Consider the following 21,792-nt stretch of genomic DNA (forward strand, 5'->3'; position numbering starts at 1 on the left):
AACGCAAGAAAAAAAAAAAAAAAAAAAAAAAAAATTGACATCGGCATTATCCTTTTTCATTCCTAGAAACTGAGCCAAATTTCTCAAAAATGCTCCCAAAACATTAGCATTTTCTCAAGTGAGTTTTAAAATAAAACATCAAATTGTTCATTTGAATGTCATCATCTTTGTACCACAAGCATAATTACTTGACTCATGACCCAAGGCAAAGAACACTACGTATCAAGTGAGTTGGAAAGATTTCTCATTTCATTTATTGTCTACTTGTTAAGGGTACCTGTCACAGGTTATCATACTCTTTGAAATAAAAAAAGTACACTAGACTAAATGGAGGCAGGATCAAGATGGCTGCATAGAAAGACCCTGAACTCACCTCCTCCTATGACATGCCCACAATACAACTAAAAGAACTTGAGAACAAATTATGTATCCATTCATGTTAAAATCCCTCAACAAACTGGTATGAAGGGAACATACATAAACATAATAAAGGTCAAGCCCACAGTTAACAGCATACTCAATGGTGAAAAATGAAAGCATTTCCTCTAAGATCAGGAACAAGTCAAGGATGCCCATTCTCGCTACTTTTATTCAACATAGTATTGGAAGTTCTTGCCACAGCAAACAGACAAGACAAAGAAATAAAAAGAATCCAAAGTGGAAAGGAAGCAGTAAAACTTTCACTGTTTGCCGATGACATTATACTATATGCAAAACCCTAAAGACTCCACAAAAACAAACAAACAAAACCTATTAGGCTAAATGAATTCAATAAAGTTGCAAAAACAAAATTAATATACAGAAATCAGCTGCATTTCTATACACTAATACTGAATTATCAGAAAGAAAAGTCAAGAAAACAACTCCATTTACAACTGCATCAAAAAGAATAAAATATCTGGGAATAAATTTAACCAAGGAACATGAAAGACCAGGTACTCTGAAAACTATGAAACACTGATGAAAGAAGTTAAGTGCAACATAATTAAATGGAAAGATATACAGTGCTATGTATCAGAAGAATTAATACTGTTAAAATGTGCATACTATCTAAAGCAATCTACAGATTCAGTGCGATCCCCATCAAAATACCAAAGGCATTTTTCACAGAATTAGAACAAATAATCCTAAAATCTGTGTGGAACCATGAAAGACCTTGAATTGTCAAAGCAATCTTGAGAAAGAAGAACAACACTAGAGGTATCACACACCCTAACCTCAAACTGTACCACAAAGGTATAGTAATATAAACATATGGTACTGGCACAAAAGCAGACACGTGGATCAGTGGAAAAGAAAGCAATCCATGCACATCTGGTCAATTAATTTGTGGCAAAGGCAGCAAGAATATACGATGGGCGAAAACCAGTCTCTTGAATAAATAGTATTGGAAAACTGGACAACTATATATAAAAGAATGAAAGTGGACTATGTTCTTATACCATATACAAAAATAAATTCAAAATGGATTAAAGACTTAAATGTAAGACCTGAAACCATAAAACTCTTAGAAGAAAACATACACTCTTTGACATAAGTCTTGGCAATATTTTTTGGATCTGTCTCCTCATGCAAGGTCAATAAAAGCAAAAATAAACAAATAGGGCCACATCAAACTAAAAAGCTTTGGCACAGAAAAGGAAATCATCAACAAGTGAATAGGCAATCTACTGAATGGGAGAAGATATTTGCAAATGATATGCTTGATTATGGGATAATATCCAAAATACATAAAGAACTTATAAAACTCAATATAAAAAAAACCCATTTAAAAAATGGGCAGAGGACTTGAATAGACATTCTTCCACAGAAGACATACAGATGGCCAACAGGTACAAGAAAACATGCTCAACATTGCTAATCATCAGGGAAATGCAAATCAAAACCACAATGAGATATCACTTCACACTTGTCAGAATGACTATCAACAAAAAATAAAGAAATACCAAGTGTTGGTGAGTACATGGAGAAAAGGGAACCCTCATCACTGTTGGTGGCAATTTAAATTGGTACAGCCCTTATGGAAAACAGTATGGAGGTTCCTCAAAAAAATGAGAAAACAGAACTATCATATGATCCAGCAATTCCACTCATGCGTATTTTTCCAAAGAAAACAAAGCACTAATTGGAAAAGACATAAGCACCCTTGTGTTCACTGTGGCATTATTTACAGTAGCCAAGAAATGGAAGCAGCCTAAGTGTCTATTAACAGATGAAAGGATAAAGAAGATGTGGCATTTATATATACAATGGGATATGACTCAGACAAAAAACAAAAAAAACAAGGGATCTTGCCATTTATAACAAGGATGGACCTAGAGGGTATTATGCTACCTGAAATAAGTCAGATAGAGCAAAACAAATATTGTATGTTTTCAGTTATATGTGGAATCTAAGAAAAAAAACAAATGAAAAAATATAACAAAGCAGAAACAGAGCCACAGATACAGAGAACTAGTGGTTGTCAGAGAGGAGGAGGGTGGAGTGAAGTGAAGGGGATTAAGAGGTACAAAGACGAGTTATAGGGCTTCCCTGGTAGCACACTGGTTGAGAGTCCGCCTGCTGATGCAGGGGACACGGGTTCATGCCCCGGTCCGGGAAGATCCCACATGCCGCGGAGCGGCTGGGCCCGTGAGCCGTGGCCGCTGAGCCTGCGTGTCCGGAGCCTGTGCTCCACAGCGGGAGAGGCCACAACAGTGAGAGTTCCGCGTACCGCAAAAAAAAAAAAAAAAAGAAAAAGAGGTACAAATACTAGTTATAAAATAAATAAGTCACGTGGATATAATGTACAGCACAGGGAATGTCAATAATAATTTAATAACATTGTATGGTGTGTAATTTATAAAACTATGGAATCACTATGTTTTACACCTGAACTGTATTGTAAATGAACTACATTTCAATAAGTAAAACAAAACAAAACAAACTAAAAGTACTGTAAAGATAAGATGAAGAGTTTTTGAAAGCAGAGGTCCAGTCATCACTACAAGAGGTTTTCTAATGCTGTTCTTAACCTGTGGGAACTTAAGTAATTTAGCTTCTGGAACCTCAGTTTTCTCATCTGTAAAATGAGGGGAGCTAAACTGTATGACCATCATAATTTGCTGTAATTCTAACATTGAACTATCCCATGGGAAAAGTTATATCAATAAAATAAAATAAATCAACATTAAATAATAAAAGTAATCATTAGTGATCAATATGGGGTTACAGAAATGGCCTACTGTACAGGAATAAGAATAATTCTTCAAAGAGTGTTTTGCTTATACTTTGCTTGCAGTTATGTGAAGAAGAAAAAGGCACAATCCTTTCCTTGAAGGTAATATACTATGTAGTATTGTAAACAGATCATTCCCCGCTATTGTGGCTAACTGTGGTGAAAATAAAATTATACAGTGTTCAGAGAAATTCTCTTTAGCTGTGGGGTCTTCAGAAAGGCTTCCAGGAGATGATGCCAGATAGATTAAGTATGGAGTAGTTCCAAATATCAAGGAAGAAAGTAATTTTAGGCAGAGAGCCAACATAAACAAAGGCAAGGAGGTGTGAAACAACATGGCGTATGCCGACGACTACATGCATTTGGTATTGAGTGTATAAATTGTGAGGCTGAGGATAATAGAATAAGAGGTAGAAAGGTTAGGAAGAGAGGAACTTAGATTTTCAGTGTGGCACAGAGTATTGAAGGTTTTACAGCAGAAAATATCATTTTTGCTTTTCAGAGAGATTCTTGGGACAAAGGGAAGAGGTATATGTGTGAGTGTGTGTGTGTGACTGTGTATGTGTGTGTGTGAGTGTGTGTATGTGTGTGGTGCTGGTGGTGGTAGATGTAAATATAAAGGCAGGAGACAGAAGGCTATTGTTAAGAGTACTGGCAAGAGATAAGAACGTTCACTAGGGCAGTGGTAGCAGGAAAGAGAGGAAGAATTCAAGAAACATGAAACATTTAGGAATTGTTAAATTATAAGACCTCAAGCCTAATTGTTACATGTGTCAAGGGAAAGGGAGAACCATATGTAGATTTCCAGGTGCCTGGCTTGAGCAATTGGTGGATGACCATATATTTACTGAGAAAAGGAAGATAAAAGGAAAATGACGATTTACCCCAGTAGGGGATCCCAACAAGAAACTGCCTGTCATAGGGTGAAGCTTAGGTGAAATGTCTGAGTTAGAGATGTAGATCTGGGAATGATTCAAGCCATGAGATTTAGTTGAAGCAAGGAGAACCCTGGACAGTTTCCCCATGAACTTTCAGGTTCAAAGATCGACAGAGGAGTAGAAGATGAAGGAGACAATCCTATTTGTCAGGATAAACGCTGCCCTGTCTGTAGAAATGCTGAAGTGTCAATCTTTCTACCTTTTTTTTTTTTTTTTTTAAGTAACACACTTTAGTTTTAGGTTTACAGAAAAATTGAGCCTAAAGTTGAGTTTCTAAATGCCTCTTCCTCCCTCTTCAGAGTTTTCCCTGTTATTAATATTCAGTTAATAAAACAAAGAAGTCATTACACTGAGGTGGTTTTAATGCTGTCTCAATCTTTCTACGTTTTGATTAGAGATCATGGACTCTCAGTGAAACAAAACAGGCATATCAGGAACCAAAAATTTTTTGGTAGGGACTATAAACTATATATGCATTACACTGAACTCTCATCTACAAAACCACTCCCTAAAGAAACTGTTTATTTGGTAGATATTCGATACTTTTTAAAGTGAAATACTTGTTTATATATATTAATTCCACCTTGTGTCTGACTATTCATTATACTATGTGCATGACAGCAAAGCAAGCTCTAATCTTTCAAACATTCCAATTTCTGAGCTGAAAATACTAGAGGAAAAAAAATTTGCTTTCTAGGAATATCAGTGCTTTCTAACAATGAAATATTTATAGACAGAAATATGTTTTAATATGACATATCCATTCAAATTGAACTCATTATACAAGGTCAACCAATAAAAATGTGCTTTTAAAAAATAAAGTTTATACACCAGTTTTTAAGAGAGAGAACAGTAGGTATGTTGTCTGGGGACATTTAAGTTGGAGAACATGCAGCATTTACATGCTCTATAATGAATTTAATTTTAAAATACCATAGAGATTATCAGAGTAATAAATTAACATTTATTATACTATATTTAAATATATAACAAAATATTTTCCAAAATTGAGGCTGAATTCTCAACATGAAGCAAGATGGCTCAGGAATAAATTCTACTGCAACTAGAACTATACATCCATTCAAATATTCCTTCTCGATATCATGGTTTTATTTCAGGTATTTTATGATATTTATATTTTTAAAAGAATTTAAACAATTCTACAGAAGTAATTAAAGTTTTCTTGTTATAATACCATTACATATGATTCGTAAATCATTTTTTTCTACAACACACTCAGGATATAGGGTTTTAATGATATGATTCCTTCAACTTAAGACAGTTTGATAAATCTTCCAGGAAAGCTGCAATGCTAAACCTTTTCACTCTGCACATTTCCATATATAATTGTGGTTATCAATCTTTAATAAATGAATAATGTTATAGAACTGTTAAATTAATTCTGAGTTTCACAAGAGTGGCAACACCCATCTTGGCTGACTACTTCAAAATCTATTATCTGGACCTTGGTTCTACCACAAAAAGTAGGGCTTTTATCTCTCATATGTCACCTTTGATTTACTCACTCCAGTATGAATGATTGAACTCTTATTTTTACCTGGTATTTAATATCTTCCATTTATCTCTAAAAAATTTCCAGGCAAGGTCTCGGCCATGTGGATTTCGAGCTACATGGATTATCACATCAATTGCATCTTGATCCAGCACCACTTCAGAATTCAGTGATAGATTTAGAAGCCTTTAAGAATAGAATTGTGGGGAAATTTTTAGTCCAATAACAAAGATTTTTTATAAAATTACCAAAATTACATGATTTAATTTATCACAGTCTTCAAAGAATAGTCCAGTGTAAACTTTACTAAAAAAATTTTATCAATAGAACAATTTTGTTTTTATAAAAGGAGGAAGATCAAATTCATAGTATTGTAATTAATATATTAATTAAAGTCTGAACACTCTTGTGGGTGGAGAAATCATAGTTTTGGTTTGATGATTCAAACTCACTTTAAAAATTCTTTTTAATAAACGCTTCTTTTTATAATGAAATATTGTCTTACATATATATGAAAAAACATAAAATAATTAGTTAGGAACTAAGGTATGCCTTTCAAATCAACAAGCTTTAGTCATATTAATATGGCAGTTTTCCTTAGCTCTAGAAAGATAAATTTTAGAGTAACTAGCATATATTTAAGGAAATAAAAACAAGTTCAGTACAGTCTGATTAACAGAGAATACTCTCATTACACTAATTTTAAAAATTAATTGACCCACCTATTTAATAAATTCCTGTCATCACTGCAAGTTAAGGCTTCCAGTAATATTTTCTTTTCAGAAACGGCCGTGGTGGAGTGGAATTTCATCCATATGAATTCCCAGACATCCTCATCTAGTAGTGAAACTCCTGTACAGTAGACGATGTCTCTAACATTTAGTGGTATTCTAAAGAAGCAACCCATGGTGGTTTTCCGTTAATTAAAAGCTTCACAGTATTGAAAATAAAGACAGATGCTGCTCTACTAGTCAGTTTTTAAAAAGATGGTTTTGTTAATTAGATTTACCGGAAAGAGAATAATGCTATATAGTAACAGTGTTCAAAAATATTCCCAACTAAATGAATAAAATAATGTATTTTATTTAAAGATAGTTTTGAATGAAATTTTTTCCACTCTTGAAACTATGTAAACAAGAATCAGAACATAAAGCCTTAAAAAAATAGAAACAGGGTGCCTTATATTTCCACCAACATTCATATATTTATCAATCAAAAATTTTGCTCTCAGAATTGTTAGACCCAAGAACCACGAGAAAGCACTGGATGAAGAGACTGACTAATCTGGATAAAACAGAAACATCTCCTAAATTCTTAGACAATTTTTTCTAAAATTATTTTTCTCAAATAGCTCTCCAAATTTTGGAACCTAGAAGATTACTAATATAGATAATAAACAGATAAAACATAAGTAGTAAATTTTGAGAAAGTAAATGTTACAGTGGGAAACTGTTACTCGATTTAATTAATCTTGGCTATTTATAAGCTGAAATCCTCATGTGTACTCCGCTGTGGCAAGTTTTTACTAAATATTGTTCTTTCAAGTTTTGATATATACCCCACATTTAAAAAAACTGTTCTCTTAAAGAACACTCCAATATTTTAAAAAATTAAAAATGCATTTCTGCTTTGTATAATATTTAGTAATCTATTATTAAAATTTCTCATTTATAATTTGACTGTGGTTAATAATAAGAAATGTTTTCTCTGGATAACAAGATGAAACAATCCCTTTTAAATATTTAAGACTTTGATGGTTAAAACATTGCTCTGGTTAATGGAGTGTTTGGAAAACAGGAGGAAGCGTCTGAATGACTACCAATAAGATGATCTTCATCTTATTCTGTTAAGCAGCTAAGTAGGTCGACAATCAGGATATTGAAGATTGTGTATCAGGATACCAAATGTGTAGAGCTGTTAGTACTATCATACAAAATTCACAGTTCCCAGAAATGGCTAAGAGTATATTATTCTCTCTTCCTACCAATAATTAAAATGTTTGGAGAATAGTTACTTTAATCTTGCTGACTGAAGCTTTTTTTCCTTTATGGTATTTGAAGGCAAGCATTTTGTTTGATTGATTTGTTTTGTTTTTGAAGAAACAAAAGGAATATAGACATCAGAAGAAACCAGAAAAGAGCTTCACTTCTTTCTCCTGTCTTCCCTCTCAGCCCTGGACTCCCTTGACGAAAGTACCCATAATAGTCTTCCCAGTGGGTGGTGAAAGCTGCTTCTCCCTGCTCTGTTTATGACCAGCTTGCCACACGGCACATCTGAAATCACTAGGGAAAACATTGCCACCATATGTTGGAGAGTCTGTCAGTCCTGGTAGATACAACATAATATTACAATAATGCATCCATCTTTACTAACTGCAATAAGTTAAAAGTTTAAAGTCTTCCTTTAAATCAAGAGCTAGAAAAGAGGATGAATTTTTTCCCTCCAAATATTACAGGCTACAGGGCACAGCACTGTATTATTATTGTCATGATTTTGGCCAAGAGATCACTATAAAAATTTGCAAAAACGAACAAGAAAATGTCTACTTAAATCATCAAATCATAGATCAATGCATATTACACCTAATACTAACAGCTTACTTTCTAAAAAAATTCCTTAAGCAATTAATATACCAAAGAGTTCAGGGATAGAGCCCACTGAATGAGGTTTGTTACTGCGTATGAAAGCAGTCTCCAATATCAAGCAGAAAGACATATGGAAATATAGAAAAGGCAAAAAAAGAAAGAAAAAAGAAAAAGGCAGATATTAAACTATGTTCCTTAGAAATAACTTGTGTCATATACTATAGTCATTAGCAACAATTCATATTTTTGCAGTTCAGTAGTTGCTCCTGGCTGATGCTGAACTGTGTATAATGCATACACAAATGAATAAAAGTGTTGGTCAGTGCAAAGTCCTGGACACCGGCTAAAGGGGCATCAGCGGTAGAAAATACCACTTTTGCACAATACTACATTCCAGGTTACCTGTCTTATTTTATTTCGTCTATACGATAATATCATGATATCTGTATTATAAACTTCTTTTTGCAGGAGAGGAAACTGTTCTGAGAGAGGATATTTTGCACTATAACAACAATATAGTAAGTTGAGAATCAGGGTGGGCTATACATGAATGTCTTTCCTATTTCTATCAGCTTAGACATAGCTAATGATGATGAAAATAAGATATATAGATTTCTGTTAGTAGTAATCATCAGTAATTGTCACTGAATGCTGATTTTTGTTGTTCCATAAAACGCTATCTTATAGAAAGTAAGAACAACCAAACCCTGGATCTAACTAGTAGGCTGCAGAGTAATACCAGTGCATCGAATCTATAATTCCCTTAGTGCTGAACTGGCCACAGATGTCACTTCTACCTTCTTTTTTTCATTACTTTTTTTTAAGTCCATAGTTTAATCAGTCATTTCTTTTTTTTTTTTTTTTTTTGCAGTACGCGGGCCTCTCACTGTTGTGGCCTCTCCTGTTGCAGAGCACAGGCTCCGGACGCGCAGGCTCAGCGGCCATGGCTCACGGGCCCAGCCGCTCTGCGGCATGTGGGATCTTCCCAGACCGGGACACGAACCCGTGTCCCCTGCATCGGCAGGCGGACTCGCAACCACTGCGCCACCAGGGAAGCCCCCAGTCACCTCTGATAAATATTCAACGGTGGCAAGAATGGTTTTCCAGGGCTTCCCTGGTGGCGCAGTAGTTGAGAGTCCGCCTGCCGATGCAGGGGACACGGGTTCGTGTCCCGGTCTGGGAAGATCCCACATGCCGCAGAGCGGCTGGGCCCGTGAGCCATGGCCGCTGAGCCTGCGCGTCCGGAGCCTGTGCTCTGCAACAGGAGAGGCCACAACAGTGAGAGGCCCGCGTACTGCAAAAAAAAAAAGAATGGTTTTCCAACAATAAGCTTCCGTTCTGTTCCCCAGAATCAAAATGACACTTGTTAAAACACAGCCTCTGGCTGACTTAAAGGACATAGGCTGGGGGTGTATTTAAGGAGCTGCTGTGTAGCAAGCTGATCATATACAGACCAAGGAGAAGAAATCTTGAAAGGGCACCCAGCAATGAAGTGCTGGATGAAATGGCAGACAGACCATCCTGAAGGAATCTAACAAAAGTTGTCCTGGGCAAAGAGGCTTTTGAAAGCAAAGCTGCCCAGAATAGGGGCAAATTCTGTTTTTGAACCAGCAGCCTCAAACAAGAGAAAGACCACATAATTTGGATGTGCTCTGGAAGAAACTGCAGGTCAAGTTTCAGGCTCATGAGCAGCTGTCCCCCTGTGCATAGCAGATGCATCAAATTTCACTACTATGAAAATGAGACATATATATTTACATATATAATCTGAAACCTGTTGATGGTCCACTGAAAAATAGCCCTTGATCTCAGCTACGAATCCCCAAACTCTCAGGAAAGTAATGGCTATTAGCAGATGCTGGGAGGTACACTTGCTTAAGATTCATAAGGCTCCTTAGAAGAGCAAGGACAGAGCGGATTAGCCGGAAAATACCACTCTAATTTTTCTAGCATCTCCTCCCAACCCACCAACTCCTTATCTTCCTTACTCACCCACCAGATAAAGAATCAATGTATAGTTCACAAGATTATTTGTACTCATCACTGAAAATAAAACAAGATTGGTGAGCACTGAACTTGCCAAGGGCCCTTGGCTCCTAATGATTTCCATTGTTAATGAAACCCCCTTTTGCTGCTAAATTTGTAAAGATGAGCTAACAACACTTCAGCAAAATGAATGCTCTGGGGACAGTTTTAAGATCTCTTTGTATAAACCAAAGTCATTAGGAACAAATGTAAAAGCTCAGTTTTTGTAAAGCATGAGCTGAAAAACCCACAGAACTCATAGTTATGAATAGTGCAAATGAGTCCTATGAGATTCTTGATATTAGGATTACAGGGAGAGAGAATATGGAAATTGTTTATGAAAATGTGAATCCCCCCATGGTCATTTCTTTTTAACTGCTGCCTCAGAAGTAAATCTTTTAGTGGAATTTTATCATGTGGGAAGGAAAGCTGGGTATGGTATACATTATATAAAGGAACAGGGAGCTGGTCTCTGCTAGCTGCCTTCCTACAAGATGAATGGGGTAATGCTGAGCCCAAAGGAAGTGCCTTTATCTTTCTAAGGTACTGACTTTGCAGAAATGATTACCTAATTAATGTAACTTCTACTATGTTTTTTATTCTACTCTCATTTTAAATAGCATGATGACAGAGTTCATTTGTATGATAAAAGTTTTGAAAGCATAAAAATTCAGTATATCATTTTGGAATAATTTATTTTTTGCATTTTGGTGATATGTTTAACCTTTTTTACCTTGCCAAAAGCAAATGCCTAAAAACTAAAAGCTTTGGGGTAGAATTTTAAAAATTAAGCAGTGGAAAAATTAAAGGCATGTGTCTTTTAGGAAAAATTTCTTACTGAGTTAAATAATAATGGTGATGTAGTGGGACTAATATTTTAAAACATAGTAAATTGGTAATTATTAAATGGAAAATTGTGAAGTAGATTGGTAAATTAAGATAAATAACAGGAAAATTTCCAAAGATTTTGCTATGAAATTTTTCATTGCTGCACTGTATTTTAAGGTTAAAAATCAGGACTCATTTAAAGTAACAATAAAGGACTAGTTTAAGATATAAATAGCAACTAAGAATGATATCATAGATTAATATTTAATGATATGGTAAAATATATTATTTAATATGATGAAATATATTTTTAAGGACAGAGTGTAATATATATATATATATATAATATCACTGTGTTAAGTCTAAAGAAAAACGTTAATGTGTATGTTAAAAGAAAGGCTGGAAACAAGAATATTAGTCTCTGGGTTTGGGGATTATAGGTAACTAGTGTTTTTTTTACACACATATTTCAAATTTAATAATTTAATATCTTTTACAGTCACTTTGGAAATAAATAACTACATTTATAAAGATAAAATTCTGTTACTTTTAGAATAAAATATATACCAATATAAAAAATGATGTTGAATAATATAGAGAAATAATTCTGATGATAGTTAAAATATCTCCCAGAGGAAAATTATACTTGCTAAAAGAAAAAAAATACACTATTTTAAAATATAAATTTTGATGCTTAATCATGATATGGGTCTATTTATTTCTAAGCAGGTTCTCAGTAGACCTAATTTGACCAGTAACTGCCTCCAGGACTGGGCAAGTCAAGGTCATTGCTTTGGGCTTTATGTTTTAATCCTAATTGGACAAGGGCTAAAGTACATGAGTTCTAAGGTCCCTTCCTGCTCTGTTAGTACAAGTGTCTTTTCATTAGTGATTGTATTAACATTGAAGTGTGGATTTAATTATTTTCAAAGACAATAAACAAAATTCTCAAGTCACTGGCCTCTCGAAGAATACCTCTTTCTTTCAGTGGCACTACACATGCCATTGATATAGAGTGTGGCACACCATTTAATTAATTTTAATGAATTTGCAGTTCATTTGAAATATCATCTGCCTATTCTAACTAAAAATTGGAAGACAGCTTTGGTTGAGGCTTCCTCACCAATACTCCGTATCTTGCTCTGCCTTATAAGTACAAGCACTCTTACTTCTTTTGGGGCAGACAATCCTAGACTGTTAACTATCAGACCGAAAAATAACCTGCATTTACAAAGGCTGACCCTGTCCGCTACCCCCATCTCTCATTCTATCCAGATTTCTTGGTCCCTTGACTGCTGCTAAGAAAGCCATCCTGAATAAAAATTACAGCTGTTTAGAAGGAATGTGTGACTTTTTGCACCTACCTGTCTGTTTCCTCATCTGGAAAATGGGAATCATAATTCCTTACAGGGTTGTTACAATGATTAAAAGAAATAATGTTTCATTTTGATATTCACATGAAAATGGTGCATATCAAGGGTTCAGTATGGATTTTAGGTAAATGTTGTGCATAGCCAAGTACAGGGGACATAGAAAATTGTCTAAATAGGTAGTAATAACATCTCTCCTCCTTATTACTTTTACTACTGTTATTATTAGGATGCAGTGCCAACAAATATTCCTATCGTTCCCAAATGAATACTGGACTATAAGGAAAGCAAAAATAAAGTTTTTAGACAACCTTGCTAAAAGTGAATGAGTAATTATAAAAGTCACTACAGACACTACATCTCAAGTTTAAGGCATTACAATGAAATACAATTTTATAATTCACCAAACTTTACTGGTATACTTGTCAATCAAATACACTGCTGAATCTATACAAAAACCCTGGCAACCAAAGGAATATCGTTCCTTAGTATCTCTACAAGGCCCATGGCCAAGGAAGAACAGAATCCCAAGTGAAGCTGTGCAGTTGGTGAGTGGCTAAAAGAACAGGAGACAGCAATGCTGTCAGCTGGCACCTTTCATGCATCAGCTGGGGCTGCTCTGTTTCTGAAGAGTCTCCTCACTGGTGCCCACACAGCCTGCTCATTCCCACTGAACCTGGAGCACGAAAAAACAAAATACCCTTTGGACCTCAAAACAAAATAGAGTTGGGGAAACCTGGTGGACAATAGACCAACTATATTTAAAATTACTGTGTTCTGAAATGATATTCCAAACCTCTTCACATTTTATTTTTGCATATTTTCTAAGAGGTATATGCTGCTCTTTCCGTATGAAAGAAAAAGGATTGCTAGGAATGGGTGGGTCATTTTAACTCTTAATATCCCAAATGTATCAAGAGTATATTTTAAGATAGCTGCACCCCTTTTAAATGGCTCTTATAATTAAAATAAATGTACTTTAAAAGAGACGTTCACTTTGCTTAAGCTGAAATAATATATATTACATTATATTTTAAACCTTTAAGTCCCTATATACACAGTAGCTATTATTTCTACTGGCTGGGAAGGGAAAGGGATGGAGAGGGTTAACTTTCTGGGCTGTAAGACCACTTCATAAAATATAATTGCTAAAGCATAAGAACAAAGGAAACCAAGTGACTCAGACAACATTAAAAAGAAGAGGACAAGGGGGCTTCCCTGGTGGCGCAGTGGTTGAGAGTCCGCCTGCCGATGCAGGGGACACGGGTTCGTGCCCCGGTCCGGGAAGATCCCACGTGCCGCGGAGCGGCTGGGCCCGTGAGCCATGGCCGCTGAGCCTGCGCGTCCGGAGCCTGTGCTCCGCAACGGGAGAGGCCACAGCAGTGAGAGGCCCGCGTACCGCAAAAAAAAAAAAAAAAGAAAGAACACATGAAACATGTACAGAGTGGCCAAAAAATTCAGAGTAAAAATGACAAAGACAGGCATGACAAAGACCTACAAAAAGGTAAAGGGGAAAAAACGCAATGAGAGGAGAATTTGTGACTTGATTTGTTGGTAATTTTTCTTTGGCCTGGATTTTGAACACATTCTACTGAAAAGCCTAGAACAAAGTTATTTAACGTTTCACAACTCAGAACCCTTATGACATCCAGAATCAATTATACCCATAAGACCTCCAAAAAATTGAACTGGTTTATAACAAAGGTAGAAAAATTAAGATATCCATGATGACTCACTTTAAAACAGTGAGCAGCAGGCTGCTTGCATAAATAGCTCTAAAAACATAATTTAAAACTTAAGAGGTATACAGTTGTAATAGAAGTTGTGAAATGGCTGATAAATTGCCCTATTTATAGACGCCTGTGTTACAGAGGAGATAAATTGTTTCTGGATAGTTGCGTGCCTATTATCCGTGGCTTCCCAACGAATTTCAAATCTGCTCTATCCTGGTCCTTGAATATTTAAGCTGCTTCTTCACTTAGCTCAGGTCAGAGCACTGTAAATCTAGGTGCCTCCTATGATATGAAGTCTAAATATAGATGGTGTTTTCTGAATCACAATGATTAGGAATCAGTACTTGCGGTTAACTTTTAAGATGAAAGATAATGATAGGAATGACACATTAGTTACAAGAGCAAATCCATCGCACTATTCGCATTCAAATCATGATCCAGTCTTGAGTGTTTATGAAAACTCCACTGGATGACATAGGGCTCCACCTGAACAAATAAATCTTGTTGCCCAGGAATAACCTACAGCAACAGTCATTGTCTTGAATTCTTCATACAAAGGTTGAAAATTGCACCAGTTTATTGTATCCACCAAATTACAACATCGACGAATGTATGGGTCTATGCAAATGAGGTTTATCTTCATTTCTAATGCACTGTCAAGGTCACTGTGGTTAATAAGGCTGATTGTACAGCTTGGGAAGAATCAACTACAGCCATTTAGTTAATTCTTTAGGCATAACAAGTAAACTGTCATGAGTAGGCAATAATTAATATATTTTCCTCACTTGAAAGGTCTCCAACTAAAAGATTTTATTTGACTAAAGTAAACTTTACTATTCTCTGTGTGTGTGTGTTTGTGTCTGTGCATTGACCAAAATGTAATTCTGTATGTTTTGTAATTTTAACTGTTAGATTCACTGCATAAGAAACTGCTGTACTTTTTAAAAATAGAGAAATATTCTTATTCTCATCAAATCCTGGATGTTCTATGGTTTCACTGAAATGCACTTTGATCCTCCTGTGAAAAAGCAGTGAAATCCATGAAAAACTTTATAATACATGTATGTATGCTAAGGAATAAGGATATATATAATTAAATTTGATAATTAAATATAGTTATAAAAAGTCTAGTCCTGTTACACAAGGTAAAATAAAATTATTGATTAAAAAAAGAAGCTGGGGTCTGGAGAAAGGGAGAATAGCAAGAGTGGATGAAAAAAGTTACAAAACAAGCTAGAAGGCCTATTTTGCATTGGGAGATAATATAGCTGAGAAAAACATACACTTTAAAAGAGTCAACTCAAACGTTATGGCTTTCTGAAATAAGTGAAATGTATGTATGCACATATACATGTAATTGGCAGGTATTGGTCATAACGTTGCATGTGTATAAAGGGGAAAACAGTGCACATTGAATGCCTGCACTATATGTTCGTTTCAGCATAAAATAAGCAAGGTTTGTTTATATATGAAAATAAAAGTCACTTCAATTTTTTCTATTTGGTTTTTTAATTATAGAAAGAACCTCAAGTCACTAGAAAGTAAAACACAAAACAAAAACAAAAAACCTCTTTCTAAATATTTAGATGTGAAGGGATTCTGAAACACGAGAATGGGTCCTTTGCTGTGAATTTTAGGAATATCTCTCTATATCATTCTATCTTCATGCGATAGACCACTCCCATCTTTTTTCCTACACAAGTAAAAATATAATCTTCTGAGGAATCATGATATTAATTTTGTCTGAATTTTATGAGGAACAAGAAGAACCTCCCTTCTCAGTGTCTTCTTTTATTCCTCCATTTCATGATGAAAATCTTAAGTAAGAACAGGGTGAAGTTAGCGAAAGTTAGAAGTCTTATTTGCTATCTAGTGGTAGCACTCCTTGAAATCTCATCAGCACATAATAATACAAAATATTATGTACCAAGTTTTGATTGCAAGGCAAAGGCTAAAGTTGTGTGTATTAGTTTCGTATGGCTGCCATAACAAATTACCACAAACTTGGTTGCTTAAAACAGAAATTTATCCTCTCACAGTTCTTATGGCCAGAAGTCCAAAATCAAGGTGTCAGCAGGCTGCTTTCGCCTGGAGATTCTGAGGAATCTGTTCCATGCCTCTCTCCTAGCTTCTGGTGGATCTGGCTGGCAATCCTTCACATTCCTTGGCTTGTAAATGCATAACTTCAATATCTACCTCTGTCTTCACATGAATTTCCCTCTGTGTTTCGCTGTTCTTTCTCTTCTGTCTCTGATATGGACACTCAACATTGGACTTAGGGCGCACCTAAATCCATGCAGTCTCATTTCAAAATCATTAATTTAGTTACATCTGCAAAGATCCTATTTCCAAATAAGGTCACATTCACAGATGGGGTTTAGGATTGAGACATATCTTTTAGAAGCCACTATTCAATCCATGGAAGTGTGTGCATGTGCTTTTATTTTTCCTATTATTGCCAAGAAATTACAAGTCATCAGAGTTTTTTCTCACTTTCAGATATTTTAAGATATGGGTAACACAAAACAATATTTGATGACTATGGAAGATCTTTCATCAACATTATCACAATATTGAGTAAATGTTATCACAATATTGAGTAAATGTTATCACACTATCATTAGAAAGACTACCATGAGTTATTTTCATTTTGAGGTAGAATAACTTATATGCATGAAATCAGTCCTAAGTCTTAAACACAAGGGGGAAAAATAAATAAAAAGGAAGTGTTGTTGATGTTGCTGAAAGAACCTTCTCAGTGCTAATAGCAATGCTTGTATTATTTTTGGAAAATGCGGAGGAAATTTCTTCTTTGTAGAGGTTGGTAGTAGTTGCAATAATCAATGAATCTTGAATCCACCTGTATAACCTACTGTCTGTGAGTATGTAAGAATGTTTTGGAAGCTACAAATATTTTTGTTGGTGCTTCTGCTCTGGCTTAGTAAATAATAATGATTACTATTGTAAGTTTAATCACCACTGCTCCCTGTGTTGCCCATGTAAATCTATATTTACTTAGTGCTTGTACTGTGATAAAGTCAGGCAGTTAAAATAGAGCTATTCTATAACTAATCAATAGGCGTATCTTTTGACAGATAACACAAAAGTTCAATAGTGTTATGCCTGAAATTGGTATAATATTAGGCAAACAATACTAGCATGATAGGAAAATTACTTTTGGCAGAAATGGGAGGAAAACCAGTTATACTGAAAAGAAAAAAGTTAAATTAAGTTATTTTCAAAAGCACATCTCTGTAAAAATTAAAATACCCTGAAAAAATACTATTGACTATTTGCCTCTATGCATGACCAATAATATAATATTTTTAAGTAAAATGTCAGGAAAAGCCAAAATGGTTGGGAAAAGGGAAATAAGTGTATGATTATTTCTGTATTTTAAATTAGAATATAAAATTGTTAATGCATTTAGCTTACAAACTAAATGTGACTGTAAAAAAGTGAATAGAGTTATGCACTTATATTAGCTCTCAATGCAATTAAAATCCCCACTACACTGAAAAGTAAATTAAAAACACATCCAAATTAGTCCCGCAAGTAGGTCATTCAGTCAGATATTTATCTGATGACGAACTGAACTGAGCTAGCATGAATTGAATTCTCCAAATGGCAAGGACAAGTGGTAGTTTCAGTGTGATTCCAGAGAAGCATAGGGAGAAGAGAGATTATAAAGTCGTCTTCTACATTTAGTTATAGCCACTCCTGAAGTAATCTTATACATGACCTCTCCTTATACAAAAGGTCAGGTAGTGATTGACTACTGGTTATGAAAAAGATGTCCAGTCTGACAAAAGAATTCACAATTGGATTAATTCAGATAGCAAGCCCACTTACTACATTTCACATATGGCTTTTCTTCTCCATAGCTTACCAAAACACTTCTATTTGTTAACATACTCTCATCTTAGAAGAGAAATCCCCTTAAGCTTTGATGAAGGAGCATAATCAATTAACGGGGATTTTTGCTCTTCTCAGCAAATAAAAACAAAACCACCTGATGAACTGAAAATGAAATTATAAAACTTCCAGAGGATGTTCTTGGGTCAGTATAGATTCTGCCCAATCACCTCAACTTTTGAAAGTACCAAGACTTTAATCTTGAGAAATGATGTTGAGGAAGAAGGCCATTTTTTTTAGGTGACTTTTTCTTTTTTGTTTTTAATTTTTATTGGAGTGTAGTTAATTTACAATATTGTCCCAATCTCTGCTGTACAGCAAAGTGCATCAGTTATACACATACATATGTCCACTCTTTTTTAGATTCTTTTCCCACATAGGTCATTACAGAGTATTGAGTAGAGTTCCTTGATTGAGTCACAGATGTAGAAAACAAATTTATGGTTACCCGGGGTGGGGGTGGGGGGAAGGGACGGGGGAGGGATAAATTGGAAGACTGGGATTGACATATACACACTACTATATATAAAATAGATAACTAATAAGGAGGGCCATTTTTATACACTGTTCCTTCCTCTTAACATCTCCTTTCCCTCTTTGCCTAGTGAACGTGTATCTTTCCTGTAGGCCTCAGGTCAGTTGTCACTCTGCAGGAATGTCAGGCTCACTGACAGGTCAAATTGTTCTTTTCTTGTAAATCTCCCTCTGGTTCTCAATACACTAAAATCGTACAGTATTCGTATGATATCTGATTAGTCTCAGTCTACCCCATTGGACTGTCAGCTTCAGGAAGGAAGAAACTGTGTCCTTTTGCTCATCACTGTATCCTGTGACTTTCAGCCTGATGCCTGTGATGCAGCAGTTACTCAGGGTAAATTTGGTACATGAATCAAGCACTGTTGGAGTCTGAATTAATACCGATTAATCACATTAATAGATATTACTATGGAAAAATTACTTTATTTTGGAAATAAAGCTGAAAGTTAAAAACCAAGTTGACTACGATCCAGCTATTCCATTACCCAAATGTGACTGGTGAGCTTGGCCCTTTAATGCTGCATCCATCACAGCGAGGGACACAGCATGTTAAAGATTTTTTGTTTTAGCTTTAAAAAACTACTGAGGAACAAATTAATAATAAGACATCGATGATGGTGATGATTTTGAAGATAATGGTGAATTATTCCAGAGGTTCCCAAAACACTTTCTGCTTTAAAGAGTCTCTGTGCTGGAGTTATGCAGACAACAATTCATAATGAGGTGACTGGCCATAACTACTAAAATATAAAATATCTAGGGAAGAAAGGTGACAGAAGGAAAGTGTTTATGCTTTAAGGTTTTTTTTTTTCCCCAAGCATATGATAGAAGTAAACAAAAATACATACCCTTAAGTTTTACATTGTGGGAAACTAGCTGAAAGTACTTTTTAAAGCTACATTACAAACATTCAAGTAGGTATTTCAATATATTCTTCCCCTCACCTCAAAGGGTCTGTTATAAAGAACAATTAAGAGTGGAATTCTCACCCATGGTGCATGAAGTTCTCTATTAACAATGCCTCAGCTGTGCACAGTGCGAAATAAAGAACTAGCCAAATAAATTACAGTATAGGATGCTCACGTGCAAGTAAAAATGTGAACTAAAAATACAGGTCAATCAGTTTTAAGCTACTTAACATAATCCACTGGGACTATAAGTGCCTTTTGCAGCATACTTTCTAAATTCTTAGAAATTAAAAATTAAATAATTTCTTACACTCTGACCAAAAAAAACCAGTTTCTATGTTTCCGTGCCAATTGTTGGTAGGAGGTAAAGAAATACATAACTTGACTTGTAAAAGCAGTATTGCCTAACATAGAAAAATAATGCTTTGAGTCAAATATTTGAAACGTGAGAAAATTATAAAAACTATTTTGAAACTATTTTAAAAATTATTTTAGATATAAACTGCCTATTTTACAATGCAAGATAGAGGCAAGTAGTTGTATTTTTTGAGGGGAAATGACTTAAAGTAAAATTAAGAATTATATAAGGTCTCTGGGGACATCTACAAGAAAAAATTTCAGACATAAGTTCTTAGACTATATACCATTTTTATATATCTATATCTATAGATATATCTATGTGTTTAAATAGATGTAGCTTTTAAAATTTATAGTGGAAAGGATTAATAATAAGTGAAAAATATACAAAAATTGGCAGAAGAAATAAAACTTTTAGAATACACTGAAAATGTTCATCTTCAGGGCCGCTATCCCATGTTGTGATAGCTCAGTTCTTAGCCTTGAACTCCTTTCTATTCTCTCCCTGGACAATCTCATCTACTTCTCATTTCTACCTACATCCTAGTGCAGGAGTCTTCAAAATGAGGTGTTTGTACCTCTGGGGGTAAAGTAAGACTTTTCAAGGAGTACCTAAGGATATGGGTAGCACTATGGCAATCCATTTCCACATTCTAAACTCTTATATAGATAGTTCTTTTTTCATAAAAACCCTTCTCTCACTTTCACTTTCCAGGAGAGAGGCATATTTCTCATTCATTCATCTTGCATGTTTGCAGGGTGCATTGTACTGCAGTATCAAATAAAGAGAAAATTCTAAATATTGGTGTTGATATCTAGAAAATGAGTTTTCAATTTTTTAAAATCTCTGCTTCCATAAAATTTGAAGAAGGGACTGATCAAGCTGTCAGGTGATAATTAAATTTTGGTGATAGATTACTATGTGATTTTTGGCACAAAACTTGGAAAGATTTTGAAGAATTGTGTTACATTCCTGTAACAAAACAACTTCCATTCCCATCTATTTTCATGTATAAGGTTTTTCAGCACTTTAAAATAAAAATATGAATAGAATTGATAGTGAAACTTTCTCATTCTAGCAGTGAGTAATATTTATCTGTGAGTATATAAACTAATTGGAAAAAAGGCCAATTTCAATTTTTACTTTTATATTTAACAATTTTTATTTTCATGTTTAGAAATTATTTACCAAAATTTGCAATGTATTTATGTGATCAAGTACATACAGTACACAATTGTAATGAAACCCCAATTTAGAGGGAAAAAAAACGTAACAGGCTTTTATGATGACTTGAAAAAATTTGTGTGTGTATGTCTATGTGTGTTCTGTGTGTGTATTTTTTACTGCAGAGAAGTATGATAGGGTGATCCAAAAAAGATTTTCAAGCAAAAATATATTATATTAGAACATAATTTGAGGGAGGAGAAAAGAATAATGTGAAATTTGTGACTAGTAAATAAGAACATAATCGTATTTTTAAATGTCTAATGATGGTTATAAAATAGCTATGATGTTTCATATCCACTGTATACATTTAAAGGTCTTGAAAGAATTTTATTGAAAAAAATGTTTATTTACAATATGCTGGAATTTAAATCCTTGCAATTATTTATTTATTTGTTGGTTTGTTTAATAAATTTATTTTATTTATTTATTTATTTTTGGCTGTGTTGGGTCTTCGTTGCTGGGCGTGGGCTTCCTCTAGTTGCAGTGAGCAGGGGCTACTCTTCGTTGCAGTGAGCGGACTTCTCATTGCGGTGGCTTCTCTTGTTGCGGAGCACCGGCCCTAGGAGCGCGGGCTTCAGTAGTTGTGGCATGTGGCCTCAGTAGTTGTGGCATGTGGCCTCAGTAGTTGTGGCTTGTGG

The 21,792-nt window shown here is 34.9% G+C and overlaps 1 protein-coding gene across 1 annotated transcript in view; it reads right to left on the minus strand.

Moving 5' to 3' along the window:
* TRHDE (thyrotropin releasing hormone degrading enzyme) overlaps nucleotides 1-21,792 on the minus strand; it is a 409,484-nt gene that overhangs the window by 7,813 nt on the left and 379,879 nt on the right. The window contains exons 16-17 of the mRNA XM_007448769.1: nucleotides 6,391-6,558; nucleotides 5,714-5,854 (exon numbers count right to left, since the gene is read on the minus strand). Coding sequence (XP_007448831.1) covers nucleotides 5,714-5,854; nucleotides 6,391-6,558 — 309 coding nt within the window. The remainder of the gene's footprint in view (nucleotides 1-5,713; nucleotides 5,855-6,390; nucleotides 6,559-21,792) is intronic.

The sequence above is a fragment of the Lipotes vexillifer genome, unplaced genomic scaffold (genome assembly GCF_000442215.2).
Source record: "Lipotes vexillifer unplaced genomic scaffold, Lipotes_vexillifer_v1.1 scaffold329, whole genome shotgun sequence".
Classification (NCBI taxonomy): Eukaryota; Metazoa; Chordata; class Mammalia; order Artiodactyla; family Lipotidae; genus Lipotes; species Lipotes vexillifer.